We start from the raw sequence: 21,735 nt of genomic DNA on the forward strand, positions 1-21,735 counted from the left end.
TGATCCTCCTGTCAATGCTCCGACATGGACTCACCCTTACTCATGCCCACTACATCCCGACACTCAGATGTGTTGACAGAGCTGCAATTTCTTTATTAACTAAGCCATAGAGACAAAATACAAAGAGGACTTCAAAGAAAATGGAAAAAGGTAGATAACTCGAATACTAGAAACTCATTCCATGGCTTTGTATCTCTGTGAATCCATGACTGGATTGGGACCAATCTGAAAATACCTTTTCTGGTTGTCCATCCAGCTAATATAAAGATTATAGTAATTTCACAATTCCCTCCTGCATCACTAGTGCAGGTATTTCCTCAAACTTCATATTTTAGGCTTTGTAGAGCCCAATGATGGAATATTGCCTTCTTGGACTTGGTCCTCTCTGCAGGTTGACCGTCAAACTTTTTACCTTCACCCCTCTTATTTTGCTGAACTCACTTTACTTGGCTTTAGGACTCTGTGCACTTTGCCACTGCTAACTAGTGGTCAAGTGTTTCTGCTCACTCCCTAAAACATGGTAAAATAGGCTTACTTCTCATTAGCATATTTGATTTACTAATAGGTCATTAGTAAGGAGGCATACCATATAACCAAGGACTGTAAATTATTTGTTACATGTTAAAGAACTCATCGTGTGGTACTGGAGGGTCATATAAATTTATCATATATATATCATTTTGCAAATATGTCGTTTTTATCCGCAGCGCTGCTGGTAAGTGTACTTTCTCATATAAATTTGAACACTTTTAATTTCATAAACAATAACTTAGATCATAGGCTCATACTATGAACTTGAGATTAGGAGAAGGACAAGACATAATTTTCCCATAGTACATTTTTCTCGAAGGATGTATTGACAGGATTATTTTTACCCATCTCATGTAGGTATTGTTATGGCAGAGTTCCATCAGAGTTCAAAAGGGGCTACTTAATGAGCCTTAGATCTCTGATTTTCGTTCTCTTTTTAATATGCTAGTTTAATCAAGCTGCTCAAAAAATACCAAGTAAAAATGCAGAAATTAAAATAGTCTAATGCATCATGTGCCTTTGATTTGAAAGTGAATCACAATTTTACAATCAAGCAGAATTTCAATTTTGATTTGTCAGTATGTAATTATGTGTTATTTTACCACAAAACAATATTCTGAAAAAAAGATTTATGTTATGTTATCCGGATTTATTGAGCGCACAGATGCCCCAGCAAAGGGGCGTTCTGGCGCTTGACAGAACAGAAAAACCGGACAAGTACTCTAACAGAACCAAAACACAACAGCACTAAGGAGCTGGGGGAAAAAGGAAGGTTTTAACGGCCTTTCTGAAAGAAAAAAGCCCATCAATAGCACGTATGTGGGCAGGAAGGGAATTCCATAGCTTGGCAGCAAGAACTCTAAAAGAGCGGCCACCAGTCCTGGATCTCTTAAAACGTGGCACTATTTCTAAGTGGAGACCAGAAGACCTCAGAGAGCGTGCTGGAACGTAAGGGGAAATAAGATGCTCCAGGATCTGAGGGGACGAGTGTTTGAGGATTTTAAACGACAGACAGAGAGATTTAAACATTATTCTCTGAGCAACCGGGAGCCAGTGGAGTTTGTGAATGGTTTTTCTGGCTGAACAGAATTTGGGTAAGCCGACCAGAGCCCTGGCGGCAGCGTTCTGGACGCGTTGGAGACGGGAAAGTTCAGCCTGAATAACTCCAAGAAGAAGAGAGCTGGCATAATCTAACTTAGACAAAATCATGGCTTGTACAATGAGTTGTCTAGTGGGAGCGTCGAAGAATTTAAAGATGGATCGAAGCTGATGCAAAATCCCAAAGCACGAAGCAGCAACCTTTTTGGTGTGGGTAGAGAAGCTCAGTTGGGAATTGAACCACACCCCTAGATTTTTTACCTCAGTGACAGAGATAGGGGTAGGACCAAGCTCGTGCGGCCACCAATTATCGCCCCATAGATGGGTTTGTTTCCCAACAATGAGCACCTCGGTTTTCTTGGCGTTCAGTTGCAGGAAGTTGTCAGTCATCCAGCGAGCCACAGATATAAGTCCTTCACGGAACTTAGCAGCCTCAAGATCGGAAGCCCCACTTATGGCGACCGCCAGCTGTGTGTCGTCTGCGTAGGACACCATGGACAGGTTCCCACGCATGGCGACAGCAGCTAGCGGCTGCACATAAAGGTTAAATAAAGTGGGACTAAGAGCCGATCCATGCGGGACTCCCTGGGCGATCGCATGAGGTTTAAATTCAAAAGGAGGGGTGGTGACCCTGAAGGTGCGATCAGATAGAAAAGATCGGAACCACTCCAGTGCCAAATTGTCCACCCCGGCCTCTACAAGACGTTGGAGTAAAATGTCATGGGAGACAGTGTCGAAAGCGGCACTGAGATCAAGAAGAACCAGTGCCGCCGTGTTACCAGAATCAACCAACATGCGAAGATGTTCAGCTATATAGAGGAGCGCAGTCTCGGTGCTATGACCGGGCCTGAAGCCATTCTGCGAAGGATCTAAGATATTCGCAGAATGGAGATGATTAGCTAAGATGGTATTAACATGGGCCTCGGTCAATTTAGCTGCCCACGGGAGGAGAGAAATGGGACGATAATTCTCAGATTTTTGAGGATCCAGAGCAGGTTTTTTTAAAATGGGAATCACCTGGGCCTGTTTCCAGGCACTAGGAACAGAGACTGAAGACAGGGAGAGATTAATAAGCTTGCAAAGCGGGGGAAAACAGAGGGAGGCAGATTCTCTAAATTGAGCGGGCTGTAGTGGGTCTTTAGGAGAACCCGACTTCACTCTTGCTACAAGTTTATTAAAGTCCTCCGTAGAGAGCTCTGGAAGATACGATAGCGAAACAGTAGTTTTTGAAGTGACTATCGTATTCTGCTGAGACCCTGTAGAGCTGGGGAAGGCTCGATATATACCTTCCACCTTACTAATAAAGAAAGCAGCTAAGTCCTCACAATGGGAGGAAGAGCAAATCTCAGCGGCAGATGTTCTGCAGGTAGTGAGCTCTTTGAGTGCCTTAAAGATGAGTTTAGCGGGGTTGGTACTGGCACTGAACTCACGAGAAAAATAAGTGGCCCGGGCCCTACAGATAGCTCTATAGTACTTCTTAATGGTGACGAGGTACAGAGTTTTTCTTTCAGGTTCGTATGACTTACGCCAGGCTCTTTCGGCTTGTTTGCAGGATTTTTTTAAGAGCCGAAGAGAGTCATCATACCACGGACTAGAATGTATGCGCCGCTGTTTACTCTGAGTAGCAGGGATTAGCTTGTTCAACGCTTTAGTCAGCCAGTTACAGTAAAGATCGTGCCCTGACTCAACGTCAGTAAAAGGGCCCAAGGGAGCAGCGCCCAGAAGCTGATGAAAATCACTCAGTTTCAGTTTTTGCCAGGGGTGTCTAAGAATGGTAGAAGTAGGGGCAACTGAAGGAGAACCATTAAGCGAGAGATGACATTCAATAGGATGGTGGTCTCTCCAGGCCATAGGCCTTGGAGACAGGACTTTGACCGATGCAAGGGTAGTAAAGAAAGGGTCTAAAATGTGACCACCAACATGAGTATTATGTTCAACTAATTGAAATAGTTGGAGACCCTCCAGATCGGCACGAGTACTACTGGCCGCCGAAGGACAAGGGGAATCAAAATGGAGATTAAGATCCCCAATTATGCTGAAATTGGCAGTTTTGAGGGCCAGAGAACTAGCTACGTCGGGAAGAGCGGCCCTAAAGGCAGCATCGGGACCCGGGGGCCGGTAAATGAGTAGGCCAGAGAAGGTGAAATGCGGATTAACAGAGACCGAGAAGTAGGCACTTTTGCATCCCGCAATATCCATGGCCTTCCAGGTGCATGAATAGCTGGTTTTAATAGCCGCTGCGATGCCACCGCCTTTAGAGTGTGTTCCTTTTTTTTTTTTTTTTTTTTTTTTTTTGTGTAAGACATTTATTGTGTAATAAGAGTCACAAGATTACACTGCGTCACGCCAACAACCCGGAGGCAGGCCGCCATGGAGTATAGTCAACATCAAGTGCATTAAAGTTGTCAGGTGAAACATAACTCTGCGGAACTCCGAGTCCTCAGAAAGAAATACATTACAGTAATGAGTTGATTGTGAGCAACGCAATCTTTGCCCGGAAAATGGTCTTACTTTTATCAGTGCAGAGGACAGGTAGTTAAGGCATGGGATAACATGGCTGTATCGGGGCGACCAGCAGACTCCAGTTCCCGGAACAGCATATGAATCGGGTATTTCCAACAGCACTGTTTTCGCCCAACCGTCCCCAACAAACAAAAAGGAAACGTAAACAACCTAACATCGGTGCAATTACAGAGAATCAGCCACGCAGTGTCCCACATCTATATGGGGCTGCGTGTGCCTACGCTTGGCAAGTATCTATGGATTGGGAACTGTGGCAAAGGTGGAGGTGTGGCAGGCAGCAAGCCACCGCAGTGAAGGCGGAGGGGGGGGAACAGTGGGGGGGGGAAGAGAACATCGGAGCAGCAGGGCAATACGCCGGGCCCCGTAGTCTCAGGGTGGGCAGACAGCAGAGGACACATAGCATGTGCTAAGTCAACAGGGACCACCGGTTTAGTGTTCGCCACAACCAAGGCGGGCCATCGCAGGAGCAGAACAGCAGAGCCGCATTAGGTCAATCTCACGTGCAGAAGATTCATCCCATATCATCCGAAACACCCACATCAGGCGACTCACCAGAGGCAACCGAACACTCACGTTCCCTTGTCCAGTGTAGAAATGGTTCCCAAATGTCATTCGGTCTAGAGGCAGTGGGCATAGTCTCCCAGTAGTGTGTTAGTTGTGCATGCCCATAAGTGATGTCCCCAAGCCAGTCTGTAAACAATGGAAGTGCTTTCCTGCCCCAATGTAGTGAAACCTGGCGTTTAGCATATAAAAGGAGGAGTGCATGCAATTTCCGGTCACAAGGTTCAGTGTCCTTCACATAGCCCAGCAAGCCTAGAAGTGGTGAAGGTGCGTCAGTCCTGTGTAAGATCTGGTTGATAGCTGCGAACACCGCCGTCCAGTAGTCGTTCAGATTGGGGCAGCTCCACGCCACGTGCAAGAAGGTCGCATCCTCCCTCCCGCACTTCCAGCATGACGCATCTGCACGGATGCCCATGCGGTGCAGTAGTACCGGTGTGCGATAGTATCTGTGCAAGAATTTGAAATGTATGAGGCGTAGTCTGTAGTTTGGAGACAACGCCGTCAATTGTTTACAGCAGAATTCCCACATGTCGTCGGTGAACGGGTCTCCCAAATCAGCAGCCCAAACCGTCTTGGCTGTGGCCACCGTGACTGGAGCCTGCTCTTGCATGCTATTGTACAGTCTCGATACTAGCTTTTTGGGAGAAGGCCTCGAAAGCAGGTTCTGGAGGGCTTCCAGGGGTTGCGGCTCTTCCGGGAATTGGGTCCCCATCTTCTTGCAGGACTCCCTAAGGGAGTGGTAAAGCAGCGCATCCGCAAAGGACTCAGGTTGTTCATCGGTACCCGCACGCAGCTCGACAAAGGTGCCGTCTGGATATAAATCGGCGAAGGTATGGAGTCTCTGCCCGCGAAGTGTAAGAACGTCGCCTCTTGTAGTTAAGCAGGGCAACATCGGGTTCCCCCGGAGGGGGATGGCAGGTGCGTAAAGTAGGGAGAGGCCTGCTCTCTTTTGTAGTTCACGCCACGCCCAGCGCACCATTTCCACAGTGTCTACCTCTCCTGAAGGGCGAGAGACTTTCCCGTACAGTGCTACTCGCAGAGGCAGCGGGGCAACAGAAGCCAGCTCCACTGCCACATGGGGTTGGTAGGGAGTGGGGAAGGCCCAAAAATGCAAAAATTGTGCCTGTGCGCAGAGAGAGTACAGCCTCAGGTCTGGAGCCCCAAGCCCTCCCTGCCGCAGCGGGAGTGTGAGCAGGTCCCAGGAGACCCGCGCCTGTCCTCCGGCCCAAACCAGTTTCAACAACAGAGAGCGAACGTGCTCGTGAAAATGCGATGTCATGGGCAGCGGAATATTCACGAATAGATACAGGAATTTAGGGAGGACCACCATTTTTGCCAATGCTATTCGGGCAACCAGGGATAAGGGCAGTTTGTTCCAGACCTCGATCTTCCCTTCCAGCCAATCCACCGCTCTCCCAAAGTTCAGTGACCACAGCTCCTGCACATCTCGACTGACCCATATCCCCAAGTATTTAACAGCTTCAGTCTCCCAACGCAGAGGGTAGTCAGGAGCCGGCCCACCAGTCTCATCCGTCAGAGGAAAGGCCACAGACTTAGACCAGTTTATGGACACTCCCGCCAGACCTTCAAACCTGACGAATTCACGGAGCAACGGGTTCATGTTATCTTTGGGGTTAGTGATGTACAGAGTCACATCATCGGCATATAGTGAGATTAATAAGCTCCGGGAACTAAACCCGATGCCTCTCGCAGTGTGGTGTTGGCGTATCCTAGCCGCAAGCGGCTCCATTGCAATGGCAAACAGGAGGGGGGATAGTGGGCACCCCTGTCTGGTCCCTCTGGCGATATCAAAGGGTTCAGAGACAAGTCCGTTTACGCTCACCCTAGCTCTGGGTCCAGTGTATAATAGTTTTATCAGGGTTATGAAATTACTACTGAACCCCATTCTGCTCAAAATTTTAAATAAATACGGCCATTCCAAAGAGTCGAACGCTTTGGTGGCGTCCAAGAACACCACTGCTGCCTGCACAGACGGATGCAAGTAATGAAGTATCGAAAATATGGTTCGGAGATTGTGCGATGTGGCCCTCCCCGGGATGAATCCGGACTGATCGGGTAGCGCAATGATCGGCAGCATCGGTTGTAATTTGTCCGCAATTATTTTGGCATAAATTTTGGCATCCACATTGATCAGGGATAGAGGTCTATAGGAGTCCAGGAGCATCTCATCTTTATCAGGCTTTAAGAGTGTAATTATGAGGGCTTCGCGCATGGACTCTGGTAGCGCATTCAGTTCAAGGGCCTCCACGAACACTGAGTGTAACTTCGGCGCCAGCTCATCTGCGTAAGCTTTGTAAAAGGACGTTGTTAGGCCGTCAGGCCCGGGGGCCTTGTTAGCCGGCATGCTTTTGATCACCTGGACAATGTCTTGGACGGTAACAGGTAGATCCATGTATTGCCTGTGGTTGGTATTAAACCAAACTAGGGCTATAGAATCCAGAAAACTGTCTAAGGAGGCCGGGACAGTGGGCTGTTTGGAGGTGTACAGGGACGCATAGAAGTCAGTGAATGCTCGTAGTACAGCTTCCTGGCCAACGGCCAAAGAGCCGTCCTTGTCGCGGACAGTGTGAATGTGGTGTGATTGCGTGCGGGGAGCTATCAACCTGGCAAGTGTTCTGCTGGGCCTATCCCCTTCTCCGTATCTGCGGGCTTCTGCCCGCCTCCCCAGAAATCGTACCTCCCGCTCCGCCTCCTCGTGAAAGGCAAGCAGTTTTGCTTTAATGGCACCAGCGGTTTCTAACGTCGGGTCAAGACTAAAGGTTGCATCTAGGCCTCTCAGTTCTCCCTCTAGGGTGGCTAGCGTGTCTCGGATTGTTCTCAGTACTCCCGCTTGTCTCGCTATGCACTGGCCTCTGATCACCGCCTTAAAGGCGTCCCATTCAATTGCTTCTGATTTAACGGATCCCGCATTTTCAGCAAAGTATGTAATGATATCACCCCTTATCTCCTCCACAAAGACTGGGTCAGTAAGCGCGTGTGGGGGGAGTCGCCATGTGAATGCCCTGTTGATAGTGTCAGGGAGGCGCAGCTCAAGACTACAGGGGGCGTGGTCTGATAGTGATCTAGCTTGTATTTCAACTTGCGTTACCCATGTCGCAACATCAGGGGAAACCAACCAAAAGTCCAATCTGGACCAAGCGGCTTTGTGACATGTGTAGCAGGTTCCTACTTTCGCATTCGGATGTCTAACTCTCCACACATCAACCAGCAATCCCTCACCCATCACATCAAGGACCGCTTGTCGCGCTCTGGCATGCGTCGGCCTACTCACACCTCTCCTGTCCATGTCATCCTCCAACACCACATTAAAATCACCCCCTATCACAACCGATGGGCAGTCAAGTAGTGCAATCTGAGCCCACATCTCTCTAAAGAAGTCGGGGTCATCGGTGTTCGGACCATATATTGCAGCCAGCACTAACGGTCGCCCCTGTAGAGAGCCATGCAAGATCACGTATCTACCATCCACATCTATCCTGTGTGCATGCTCCCGCCAATCCAGCCCCCTGCGCACAAGTATAGCTACTCCCCTGGCATAATTCGAGTAAATGGCCGAATACACATCCGACCACCTAGAATTTTTCAATCGGGGTGAGGGAGTAGCGTTGATGTGAGTCTCCTGCAAGTAGCAAATGTCCACGTTATGCCTGGCGAGTGTGCCATGCATCAGTCGGGCTTTCTTGTAGTCTCCAAGGCCTCTAATGTTCCAGGTCCACAGCTTAATCCCCCCCATGGTTGAAGTGCTGTAGAAGCAGGCCAGTCCCCATCCCACCCCGCCTCCCAGTGTCGCAGTGCTCTACACACCTCGTTGCCACCAATCCAGCGCACAAGAGGAAAACCTCAGTTAAAGTCACATTACACCGTGTCTGAACAAAAAAGAACAATTCAATAAACTCCCCCCAATCCCCACCACCCTCAGCAACCTCCCAATTAGGTCGTGATATACCCTGAAATAAGGCACGCAAAGCGTGACGTAAAACCAACATTGAAAACAACGGGAGGCACCCCATGGGGCGTGGTGCGCTCAGCGTACAACCCCGTTTGAGCGGGGTGGCTACAATTAGGTATAAGGGCCATGGACTTAGCGGCCCTCCCACCTCAGGGTCTCAGAGTGTACCACGGCTAATATTCTTGTAGGCATTAGGGCCCCAGGAATCCCAGCCCGGCGTCCGGGGTCGTGTCATGTTTGAGCTCCACCCCCTCCAGGTGAGGTGTATCAACAATGAACTTAAGGAGATTTAGTGTATCTGCGGAAAAAATGGGGAAGCAAACCCACAATAACTCAAACATTACAACAGCAGATCATTCAGTCATTGTCACTTAGCTGGTCCGCAGTGTCTTCGTGTCTGGGCGACTTCCTTCTGGCCCCCGCTCCGCCGATGTGTTTGGCGAATTTGAGGGCCGATTTCGCATCAGTGAAAAAGTGCGTTGAGTTTTCATGGAGGACTTTCAATTTTGCCGGGTACAGTAGGGAGTACGGCACCCCAGCCTGCAGCAACAGTTTCTTTGCCGGTAGGAATTCTTTACGGGCCGCTTGCACCAGGGGGGTAAAGTCTGGGTAGAAGGAGATGTTGTCCCCTTTATGAACAATTTTGCCCTTTTCCCTCGCCAATCGTAGTATCAAGTCCCTGTCTTGGTAGTTCATCAGCTTAGCGAGGATGGGACGAGGTGGAGCCCCTGGTGGCGGTTTCTTCCCCAGTGATCTGTGTGCTCTTTCGACCGTGAATACTGAGGACAGGTGCGGATCGAAAAGTTCATGCAGTAGATCTGTTACGTAGATCTCCATATTCTCTATGTTTGTCGTCTCCGGGATCCCCGTGATGCGTATATTGGACCGACGGGAACGCGCTTCCAAATCATCTGACTTGGCTCGCAGAGCGTCTAGTTCTCGTTCCAGAGATGTGATGTGCTGCTTGGCCTGCTGTTGAAATTCACAGCATTCGGTTTGTCTGTTCTCCAGGCGGTCCAGTCGAGTTTCATGTACGTCAACTTTAGTTTTCACAGACTCAAGTTGCGCAGACATGGCGTCCAGTTTGGTGTCTATACTCTTAAGGCTAGATCTCACCTCCATGATGAGTGCTCCAAAGTCTATATCCGCAGGTGCCCCTTGCGACGCCGCCATTTCACCCCCTGCCTCCGTAGCCGTGGTTTTCGGGGGGCGCTTATTATCAAAGCTGATTTTGGGCTGACGGGCCTCGTTCTTCCCCATCTGGACGGTGAAAGCACTGCAGTAGGTAGCCCGGAGGCAGTCTGGCGACTCAGTTGTCCTCCGCAGGTTGTATGTATGTCGATCAGTGGGGTGGTAGCGTCACACAGATATGCCCCGGGAGCTCCTGATAAGCAATCAGCGTTTTCAGGCTGCAGCAGTGTTGTGCACAGCGTTCGTGTAGGCAACGCGCAAGTTTGGCCCTATTGCCAATCACAAAATGGCGGGTCCACTACATAGGACGCTGAAGCGGCATGGCGCGGTGACCAGCAAGGTAGCAGGAGAAGGGGCTAGTATTCTATGGCAGGGCTCCAGGTCCCGGGTGGTACAGCAGCTTATGTAATGTGAAGGCTCGGCATCTACTGGCAGCACCTCACATGCCAAGTGGTGTGGGCAGGGGGGTGTCAGCGGGTCCCCCACCACACTTACCGCTACCTGCCGGAGCTCTAGCGCGCTGGTGCCGGTAATGGCCTCTAGTCCGTTTCCGATCGGGTACAACCAGCTCCGATCCCGATGCACCAACTTCGCAGCACTGGCGGGTTTTGCCTCCGCGTTCCCGACCGATCAGGGGATTCAGCTGCTCTCCGTGCTCCGCTCGCCTGCAATAACCAGAGCTGGTCCAGGGGCTCTGCAGGGATGTCGCTAGGGTCGTTTGCAGCTTCCGCGTCGCCACCAGCAAAATTCCGCGTCTTCGGCCGCTGGACCCCCAGAGGCCCGTCAAGCCGCGGGCTGTGGTATATCGCAGCACCCAGGGCCCGGCACTTCCGCCCAGGGGCCGCGCTGGCTATCGGGCCGCCGGATCCTCAACTCGATCTAGTTATTCAGCCGCAGTAGCTGCACGCCCCAAACTTCCGTGCAGGGATCCTGTAGGCGTCCGCTATCGGACCCCGAGGTATCGGGACTCCGCAAGTTCCAGGTTCAGGATACTGGCAGGATAAATGCTTGTAGCCGGCGGAGCTCGCTCACTGAGCGGCCATCTCGCAGCTCAGCTAGCCACGCCCCCAGAGTGTGTTCCTTAATCTCCAGGAAAATCTGTTTGCTAAGAGCACTGTTGTGATGGCCTCTGTACATCTAATGTCAGTGCCTTGAGACAAAGCAGACCAAATAATCTGTATAATCCAATGTAGCTTGTCTGTTTCCAGGAACAAATGGAAAATTGGAGACTTTTCACATATCTATTACATTGTTTTCATGGGGAAGAATAGTCTCACTAACAATTTGCCATTTCGCTTTTGTGCTCTTTGAAGATGGGGCGCTGTCAGCACTTTCCCATAATTACTGCACCATTTACAAGTTGTTCCATAAGGTGTGAGTTTAGCTCTAAAGGTAGTTGTGGGAAAGAGAATGCTCATGTTTGTAAATAATAGCAAAGTATTGACTGCATCTTCCTCTATTTCATATGTATTTTGCCTCATATCTTTTGAAATTCTGTTTATACTGTCCCCACTCTGCTGCACACACTTTCTGAGCATATGCACTTATGATACATATGCATCAAAAATACACAACTCATTAATTTGTGAATCTCTGCATTTTTGGTGAAGGGTTTAAAATATGATCTCTTTCTAAGTCTGACTAATGCTCGTAACAACTTTGTGAACCAGTTCCCTTAAGGAATGGCAGATCAATTTAGTGCTCCTTCACAATCATTGGTTGTGTTATACGGCAAAGCACCTTTATGCAATATTGATTCATTTTAATCTGTGATCTATTTGTTCTGTTAATTGAAATTTGAGTAAATATTGTTCCCATCCAGTGGGAGAATTGATATATGTTCATTTTGGTTATAGTGCAATTTAGTAGACATTATTTTGACTGCATATGTGAAATTGTTTTTTATGTTTAATTTAGAAATATCCCTCAGTCACTGAGAAAATCAATACACCGAAATTACAGAAAGAACGATATGTCACCAGTACCAAAGACTTAAAGCCTGAATCCAAAGCAACTGAACCTTCAACCCCAACAGTCACAGATCAGGTAAAGCTTACTTCATCTTCTTGTCCTTCCTTGCACTGTGTTTTTAATACAAATGAATTCATCAATGTGCAATATTTCATATACAACAAATAAAGCCTGTTGATATATTTTCACAATTTACACCAGTGATATATCGGATTTACATTTGAAAGACATTGAAAAAGTGGCTTGTGGGGTATGGATTCCATAGAGCAGCCTCTTCTGAACTATGAAATTAATATAGAAACCAGGCTTAAGAAGAAATTAGGAAAAACTTTTCCCTCAATGTTTCCCTCTACAAACACAAATCCTTAGTCTACTTCTCATCAAATAATATGAGGACACCCTGACATTAGGGAAAGATGTAGCAAATGCTCTAGGACAAATGTATGTAGGGATATGTTTCTTTCACATTTGAACCAACCAAAAATCATTGCTATGTCAATTTTCAAACTGACTCGAATGCAGAACGGGGCATTGAATGTGGCATCGCCAGAAAGGGAGAGACAGTCAGCTATGAGTGGAAAACTGGGGGCAGTCCCAAACAGCCAACCGTATAGAAAGATATTAAGGGTACTGCTATGGATGGGCATGAAACTGGGTGAGTGGGTCTGGGGCAGTCTGGGTGCCTGCCTATTTTTAGGATTTCAGGATTGCGACAATGGATGTGCTCCTGGAGAGATGGTTTTGTGTCAGAAAGTGACTAAGCCTGAAAAGACTCTCTTTTATAGGCAAATTTGATCCTCCTGTCAATGCTCCGACATGGACTCACCCGGACTCATGCCCACTACCTCCCGACACTCAGATTTGTTGACAGAGCTGCAATTTCTTTGTTGTGACACTGCCACATGATGTGAATATTACTCTGCAATTCTAGTTTTTTTATGTGTACCTGGAAAACCTTGATAAATAAAGCATTTTTATTAACTAAGCCATAGAGACAAAATACAAAGGGGACTTCAAAGAAAATGGAAAAAGGTGGATAACTGGAATACTGGAAACTCATTCCATGGCTTTTTATCTCAGTAAATCCATGACTGGATTGGGACCAATCTGAAAATACCTTTTCTGGTCGTCCATCCAGCTAATATAAATATTATATAAATTTCACAATTTCCTCCTGCTTCACTAGTGCAGTTCTTTCCTCATATTTCATATTTTAGGCTTTGTAGAGCCCAATGATGGAATATTGCCTTCTTGGACTTGGTCCTCTCTGCAGGTTGACCGTCAAACTTTTTACCTTCACCCCTCTTATTTTGCTGAACTCACTTTACTTGGCTTTAGGACTCTGTGCACATTGCCACTGCTAACTAGTGGTCAAGTGTTTCTGCTCACTCCCTAAAACATGGTAAAATAGGCTTGCATCTCATTAGCATATTTGATTTACTAATAGGTCATTAGTAAGGAGGCATACCATATAGCCAGGGACTGTAAATTATTTGTTACATGTTAAAGAACTCATCGTGTGGTACTGGAGGGTCATACAAATTTACCATATATATATCATTTTGCAAATATGTAGTTTTTATCCGCAGCGCTGCTGGTAAGTGTACTTTCTCATATAAATTTGAACACTTTTAATTTCATAAAACAATAACTAAGATCATAGGCTCATACTATGAACTTGAGATTAGGAGAAGGACAAGACATTGATTTTCCCATAGTCCATTTTTCTCGAAGGATGTATTGACAGGATTATTTTTACCCATCTCATGTAGGTATTGTTATGGCAGAGTTCCATCAGAGTTCAAAAGGGGCTAAATTATGAGCCTTAGAACTTTGATTTTGGTTCTCTTTTTAATATGCTAGTTTAATCAAGCTGCTTAAAAAATACCAAGTAAAAATGTAGAAATTAAAATAGTCTAATGCATCATGTGCCTTTGATTTGAAAGTGCATCACAATTTTACAATCAAGCGAAATTTCAATTTTGATTTGTCAGTATGTAATTATGTGTTATTTTACCACAAAACAATATTCTGAAAAAAAAGATTTACTCTTATGAAATGTGTTCCTTAATCTCCAGTAAAATCTGTTTGCTAAGAGCACTGTTGTGATGGCCTCTGTACATCTAATGTCAGTGCCTTGAGACAAAGCAGACCAAATAATCTGTAGACTCCAAAGTAGCTGGTCTGTTTCCAGGAACAAATGGAAAATTGGAGACTTTTCACATATCTATTACATCGTTTTCATGGGGAAGTATAATCTCTCTAACAATTTGCCATTTCGCTTTTGTGCTCTTTGAAGACGGAGCGCTGTCAGCACTTTCCCATAATTACTGCACCATTTAAAAGTTGTTCAATAAGGTGTGAGTTTAGCTCTAAAGGTAGTTGTGGGAAAGAGAATGCTCATGTTTGTAAATAATAGCAACGTTTTGACTGCATCTTCCTCTATTTCATATGTATTTTGCCTCATATCTTTTGAAATTCTGTTTATACTGTCCCCACTCTGCTGCACACACTTTCTGAGCATATGCACTTATGGTACATATGCATAAAAAAGACACAACTCATTAATTTGTGATTCTCTGCATTTTTGGTGAAGGGTTTAAAATATGATCTCTTTCTAAGTCTGACTAATGCTCGTAACAACTTTGTGAACCAGTTCCCTTAAGAAATGGCAGATCAATTTAGTGCTCCTTCACAATGATTGGTTGTGTTATACGGCAGAGCACCTTTATGCAATACTGATTCTGTTTAATCTGTGATCTATTTGTTCTGTTAATTGAAATTTGAATAAATATTGTTCCCATCCAGTGGGAGAATTGATATATGTTCATTTTGGTTCTAGTGCAATTTAGTAGACATTATTTTGACTGCATATGTGAAATTGTTTTTTTATGTTTAATTTAGAAATATCCCTCAGTCACTGAGAAAATCAATACACAGGAATTACAGAAAGAACCATATGTCATCAGTACCAAAGACTTAAAACCTGAATCCAAACCAACTGAACCTTTAACCCCAATAGTCACAGAGCAGGTAAAGCTTACTTCATCTTCTTGTCCTTCCTTGCACTGTGTTTTTAAAACAACTGCATTCATCATTGTGCCAGATTTCATATACAACAAAAAAAGCCTGTTGATATATTTTCACAATTTACACTAGTGATGTATCGGATTTACATTTGAAAGACATTTAAAAAGTGGCATGTGGGTTATGGATTCCATAGAGCAGCCTCTCCTGAACTATGAAATTAATATAGAAACCAGGCTTCAGAAGAAATTAGGAAAAACATTTCCCTCAATGTTTCCCTCTACAAACACAAATCCTTAGTCTACTTCTCATCAAATAATATGAGGACACTCTGACATTAGGGATAGATGTAGCAAATGGTCTAGGACAAATGTATGTAGGGATATGTTTCTTTCACATTTGAACCAACCAAAAATCATCGCTATGGTAATTTTTAAACTGACTCGAATGCAGAACGGGGCATTGAATGTGGCATCACCAGAAAGGAAGAGACAGTCAACTATGAGTGGAAAACTGGGGGCAATCCCAAACAGCCAACCGTATAGAAAGATATTAAGGGTACTGCTATGGATGAGCATGAAACTGGGTGAGTGGGTCTGGGGCAGTCTGGGGGCCTGCCTATTTTCCGGATTTCAGGATTGCGACAATGGATGTGCTCCTGGAGAGATGGTTTTGGGTCAGAAAGTGACTAAGCCTGAAAAGACCCTCTTTTATAGGCAAATTTGATCCTCCTGTCAATGCTCCGACATGGACTCACCCGGACTCATGCCCACTACATCCGGACACTCAGATGTGTTGACAGAGCTGCAATTTCTTTGTTGTAACACTGCCACATGATGTGAATATTACTCGGCAATTCTTGTTTTTTAATGTGTACCTGGAAAACCTTTTATAAATAAAGCATTTTTATTAACTAAGCCATAGAGACAAAATACAAAGGGGACTTCAAAGAAAATGGAAAAAGGTGGATAACTGGAATACTGGAAACTCATTCCATGGCTTTGTATCTCAGTGAATCCATGACTGGATAGGGACCAATCTGAAAATACCTTTTCTGGTCATCCATCCAGCTAATATAAAGATTATATAAATTATATCCCTCCTGCATCACTAGTACAGTTCTTTCCTCAAATTTCATATTTTAGGCTTTGTAGAGCCCAATGATGGAATATTGCTATCCTGGACTTTGTCCTCTCTGCAGGTTGATTGTCAAACTTTTTACCTTCACCCCTCTTATTTTGCTGAACTCACTTTACTTGGCTTTAGAACTCCGTGCACTTTGCTACTCCTAACTAGTGGTAAAGTGTTTCTGCTCACTCCCTAAATCATGGTAAGATAGGTTTATATCCCGTTAGCATATTTGATTTACTTATAAGTCATTAATTAGTAAGGAGGCATACCATATAACCAGGGACAGTAAATTATTTTTTACATGATATTTAACCAATATGTGACGTTTTCCCGCAAACAATTACCCACATGCCATCACTCTGCAATTATTATACCGCAAGTACAATCAACCTGCAAATTATCACAACGCAAACTTTTACAACAACTATGCCTTTACCACGCATGCCATTCCAACACAAAGGCATGTGTGTTAAAGGTATACTCATTGTAAAGGTTTTACAGGTAAGTGAGAGTACACTACCCTACCCGACCCTACACCCTAATGTAGAACCCCTGCACAACTCACCCTCGACACCCAGTCTTTTCCCTTACACTACCCAGCACAACCCACCAAAACTACCATAAACCACTTTTCTTCACTACACAAACACTACAACACTACCTTAATACACTACCCCTTCATGACCCTACACTACACAAACCCCACACCACTACCCTCCACTATACAAACTCTACCCTGAACCCTAAAACACTACCCTACACTACACAAACACTAAAACACTACCCTAAACCCTAAAGCACTACCCCCAACATGACCCTACACTACACAACACTGTTGTGAACGTATCTAGGACCCTAATTTAATATTCCCGATGTATACCCTTATGTGGTTATAACAATTCATATCCTTATAAAGGCATAAGAATCATATCCATATTTAGTCATAGCCAATGCAGTCCAAATACGGCAAGGCTACTTCCCTAGACTCCTAGAAAGTACAACTCGTTCTTTAAACACACCAAACCTCCAGCAGCCTGGGAATTCCCCCTGCTTCTGTTTTGATTTGTCCTAGAACTCCTGAGAGTCCTGAAAGAACTGCCAGTTCTTAGTGACAGTTCTTAGTGACGTCTTATGTCCAACCTTACGTCAAACACGGCACCTTCCAGGTATAAATATACCAGCATTTGCCTTAAGCAAACACGGTGGTTTGGAGCAGAGCGGCTATCTACTTACCCAAAGCCCAGCTGATGTGAGTGCCAAAGGAAGCCGACCCTCCCATTTGACGCACTGAGAAAGACGCTGCCTTTTCTCCTGCCGAGAAATCCAGCTCCAGTGTTTCCAGTTACCCTTGCGGGTTGCTGGGAGATCGTGCCCTGAGAAAGAGATACAAGACCTCCTTCATTCTAAAACCAAGGTATGGAGCTGATTAGATCCTTAGAGAATTCTTGATTCAGATTCTTGGCAAAACTAACTTAACTTAAACTGCAGCTCACTTACTCCTTCCCAAGTACTAGGCTTAGGTTAGGTACACCGGGGTAGGCGTATTTTGGAAGCACCAGTTGAGTACGTTTAGTCAACTTTTATCATTGTATGTATTGTATATATTTGATCCGTTTTCGGTATCATATGGCTCAGAAATCATATAAATGCTTTTACAGTATTATTTCATAATACTCCTTTTACTGTACGCACTTTACTTTATGATAAGTATTGCAATTGTGGCAATTCATTTCTCTTGCATGAGAAAGAAGACTGCTCAATAAATAACAACTTTTATTGAAAACGCCCGTCTCTCTATTTCTCTGCACTCTGGTGAAACTAAGCATGCACGATTGACTGAGTGAAATAGCTATCTATTGTTTTCACACAACTCTGGAGATACACTCCTTATTCTGGAGGGAGCAAAGTTGTCATGTTTATCTGAAAGAGACACGCTAGTGATAGATTCCTTACCTTAGAATATCCCCAGGCGTCAGACTGGATCCGGAAACATTTGCGTAGCAGTACCCGTGCGCGTCGGTAGGCGTCGTCTGCGGCTCCGCGCCCATCATCGGTGTCGTGGGCGCCGTGATGACGTCGTCGGAGTACTTAGACGCCGCCTCCACGTGCTGACGTCAGTTCTTCTTTTTTCCGCGCCAGCCAGCGCAGATCTGGAAAGAGCAGTTACCCAAGTCAATTTTTGACTAACTTTTTGATCGTTTTGATCATCCTTCGAAGTCTAACGACTCCGGTCGGTGCCTTAAGGATGCCCGGATTTAAACACTGAGGAGTGCGACCGCACAATGTCGGTCACGGACCCCCACCACCTGTGTTTGACCTGTTTAGGCGTCGACCACGACGACAAGGCCTGCTCCGACTGTCGGGCCCTATCTTCGAAAGCCAGGCGGGAGCGGTCCCGCAGGTGAGTCGAATTCCGGCAGTCGGCCCGCGCCGCGTGAGGTCCCGGTACCGGTCCCACGGGAGGTCGAGGGACAGGTCGCGGGGACGGAGCCACCAAAGCTCCGGGAGTCGGCACCACTCCTCCGGGTCGAAGTCGTCGTCAGGTAAGAAGCACAAGAAGTCGAAGAGACTTCATCGCTCTTCTGACTCCCCCCGACACTCGCGCGATGCAGCCGGGGGTTCGGGTGACACCACCCACGCGGCTCCTCTGGAGTCGCGGGCATCACGGCCTGCCCCACAACCTCCGATCCCTTGGAAGAACGCGACGCCGGAGGAGATCGAGCGCTTCCTCATGGCCATGAGGTCCCTTTATCCTCCGACGGGGTCCGCGGCGCCTCCGGGCCCAGCGGACCCATCTGAGGGCCCTAGCGGGTCGGGGCCTTTGCCTCTGACGCCGTCGGGCGCTCCGGCCCCGACGCCACCGGCGCCTTCGGGCCCGGCGCCGCAGGGCCCCGCGATCCCGACACCGTCGGCGCCTTCGGGCCCGGCGTCGCAAGGTCCAGCGGCCTTGGCGCCGCCGGTGCCTTCGGGCCCGGTGCCGCGGGACGCGGCTGGACCTTCCGCGGGCTCTGGATCGTCACCAGTGGACCTTACGACCCCCCCGGCGTCGGTCCGTCAGTTGTCGCCTCCGGCGCCGTCCTCGGGCAGCGCCGCCTCCGATTCCTCCTTTGTTCCAGTTCCGACGTCGGAGCGGCGCCGCATCCGACGCCGTTTGGAGATTTCCACTTCAACGAACCGGCCTCATTGGATTACAACCCTGAGTACCAGGAGATGGGGGATGAGGAGGATTGGGAGGGGTCTGAAGACCCTCTGACCAGGGAGTGTCGGTCTCAAACGGACTGGGCAGGAGACCTTGGGGAGGCCAGTGGCCTGGACACCTCTCCAGACACTGGTTTTGTCTCTCCTCCTACCGTGGCTTCGGAGGAGGGGGCAACCTATAGCGTGGTGTTGACGAGGGCTGCCAGGGCCTTGGCCCTTGAGCTCCCCGTCGCGGCCGTGAGGACTAACCTCCTCACTGAGGTCCTTAAACCGCAGTCATGCTCGGCCGAGCCTCTGCTGCCCTTTATTGAGGCCTTGACCGACATTCTTTTGGGCACCTGGTCCAAGCCCGCTACGGGTTCACCCGTAGATAGGAACGTGGCCAGACGCCACCGCCCGGCACCGGGCGACCCATGTTTCCTGTCCTCCCACCCCATCCCCGAGAGTCTGGTCATCCAGGCCTCAAATTCCCTGACCGCATTCCCGACGGCTCCGCCGGACAGGGAATCCAAGAGGTATGAGAATTTTGGAAAGAAAATATTCTCCTCCCTTAGTTTGGGACTGCGGTCTTCCAACACCGCATGCCTCTTGGGCCGCTACACCCACTGTCTGTGGGAGACGGTGGCGGAAGTGCTGCCAGAGTGTCCATTGGAGATACGGGCCAAACTCAGCCAAGCCCTTGTGGAGGGCCGAGATGCAGCCATGTATTCTATCCGGTGTGGACTGGATACCACCGACTCGCTGGGCAGAGCGATGGCAACGACGGTGGCGGTGTGGTAAATATTTGATTTACCGTCCTAATTTCTATGCAGGTAAGTCCGTGGTGTTAGAGTTCTTTGGGGTTTTTATTCCTTAAAAAGGAATGGTTCTAGAACTGGATATCATGTTCCTGCAACCACAGGGGTTCAGGAAGGGATAGAGCAATATTTTATTGACAATACATAGCTTATATACTTAATTCATATTATAGAAACCAATACAGTAGGCGTAACAGCTGAGAGAAACAAGATAACAGCATCCACGTGGTAGTGATACGTAATTAGAAGGCGTGAACTAGGCGTGAACTAGGCGTGAACATAGAGGTGTGTGCTAGAAACGTCACAGATAGGTGTCACAAGTGGGTGGCAACAAAGCAGAATCTTGTAATGTCAGCAGAAATCTGAGGCCTGGATGCGCGCGCAGCTGCATGACGTGTGCATTGACGTGGAAACTGGAGGGTGCAGGGGACTTGACATTTACACTGGCGGAAAGAGACAGAAGTCTGGCATGTCAGATCAACTCGTACTTCTATCATATCTGATATCTGATGTTTGGGAACCATATTATCTAAACGGAAAAGGTCTCTGGGGCAGAAGCTATTCTATACTGACTGTGAGTGCGTGTATAAGCGCCTAAGTGTCTACATGAGAATGCGAGGGGCATGGGCCTACCATGGTAACAGAGGCTATGAATTACTTGCATGGAGACAGTGAGGCCGAGCCCTTTGCTCTGCAGCTGGGGGGATGTTTACTTAAACTAGTAGGCAGGAATGCATTTTCGAGGAGCGGAACAGATAATTCGAAGGTTGAAGTCAGTCTTGGCAGGCAGCAGGCTGAGCTAAGCGCCATGAGCCGCACAGGGAGTAAGGCAGGGAGTAAGGCAGAGGTCACGGGTACAGAGACAGCCTGGGCTGAGGCTTTCAGAGTCAGAAGCCAGGAAAAAGGCTCGATGGCAGAATTCAGGGCCTACTTCGCCAGAGCTGAAAAACGTGTAAAGTACACTACAAAAAGACGTTGGCATAGCATACTTAGAAACGGAATATTCAACCCATTCAGGGTGGATCTGAAAGAGGACATGTTAACGTTGGACGCAAATGTATTTGCGTCTTCATAGCTGGCACAGGAGGGAAGTTACATGCACTTTAAGCTGGTACATGGAGACGGTGGGGTACACGCTAGGGAACATCACTTGACCATAAAATTTATATTTCCTCATTCCCTCCTTGTTCCCTACGGACCCTTCATGATATATCGATCCTCATAAATCGATCAGTCTGTTCTTGTAACATCATTTGTTCTTCTTTCTTTCTTTGACGTTTTGAGAGAAAACTGGAATGTTCAATGCACGATGTGGCACACAGTCCACAAATCGCTGGCCCAGCAGGCCCACACTGTAGGCACAGGCAGCAACTGAATACTATGACAAGGGCAATGCCTAGGAAGGATAGGATCTTCCATCCCCAAGCGGTTAACGTTGTCCAGAACCAACCGGACCAAGTCCAGGTGCCTGGATTCTGATGTATCAAACTTGCAATCTTATGAAGACGTGTAATAGCTTTGTATACGGTTGGCGCGTTTTCTGGAATGAAAACACAGCAACTTGACCCGATGACCTTACAGGCTCCACCTCTATCTGCCAAGATGACGTCACTAACAAGACGATTTTGAAGGACAACAATCCGCATAGCAGACTGCTCCTCTGTTAAGTTACCTAAGGCGGAGGCAGTTTCATTCACTACTGCTTCAAGTGTTCTAGTTAATCTGCGTATTAGTTTA

The 21,735-nt window shown here is 47.2% G+C and overlaps 1 protein-coding gene across 1 annotated transcript in view; it reads left to right on the forward strand.

The window, feature by feature from the left end:
* Positions 1–21,735, forward strand: part of LOC147662694 (uncharacterized) — a gene marked incomplete at its 3' end in the record, with an annotated part of 662,849 nt that overhangs the window by 4,911 nt on the left and 636,203 nt on the right. The window contains exon 3 of the mRNA XM_086950972.1: positions 14,750–14,878. Coding sequence (XP_086807098.1) covers positions 14,750–14,878 — 129 coding nt within the window. The remainder of the gene's footprint in view (positions 1–14,749; positions 14,879–21,735) is intronic.

Source organism: Lissotriton vulgaris, unplaced genomic scaffold, assembly GCF_964263255.1.
Source record: "Lissotriton vulgaris unplaced genomic scaffold, aLisVul1.2 SCAFFOLD_1043, whole genome shotgun sequence".
NCBI lineage: Eukaryota > Metazoa > Chordata > Amphibia > Caudata > Salamandridae > Lissotriton > Lissotriton vulgaris.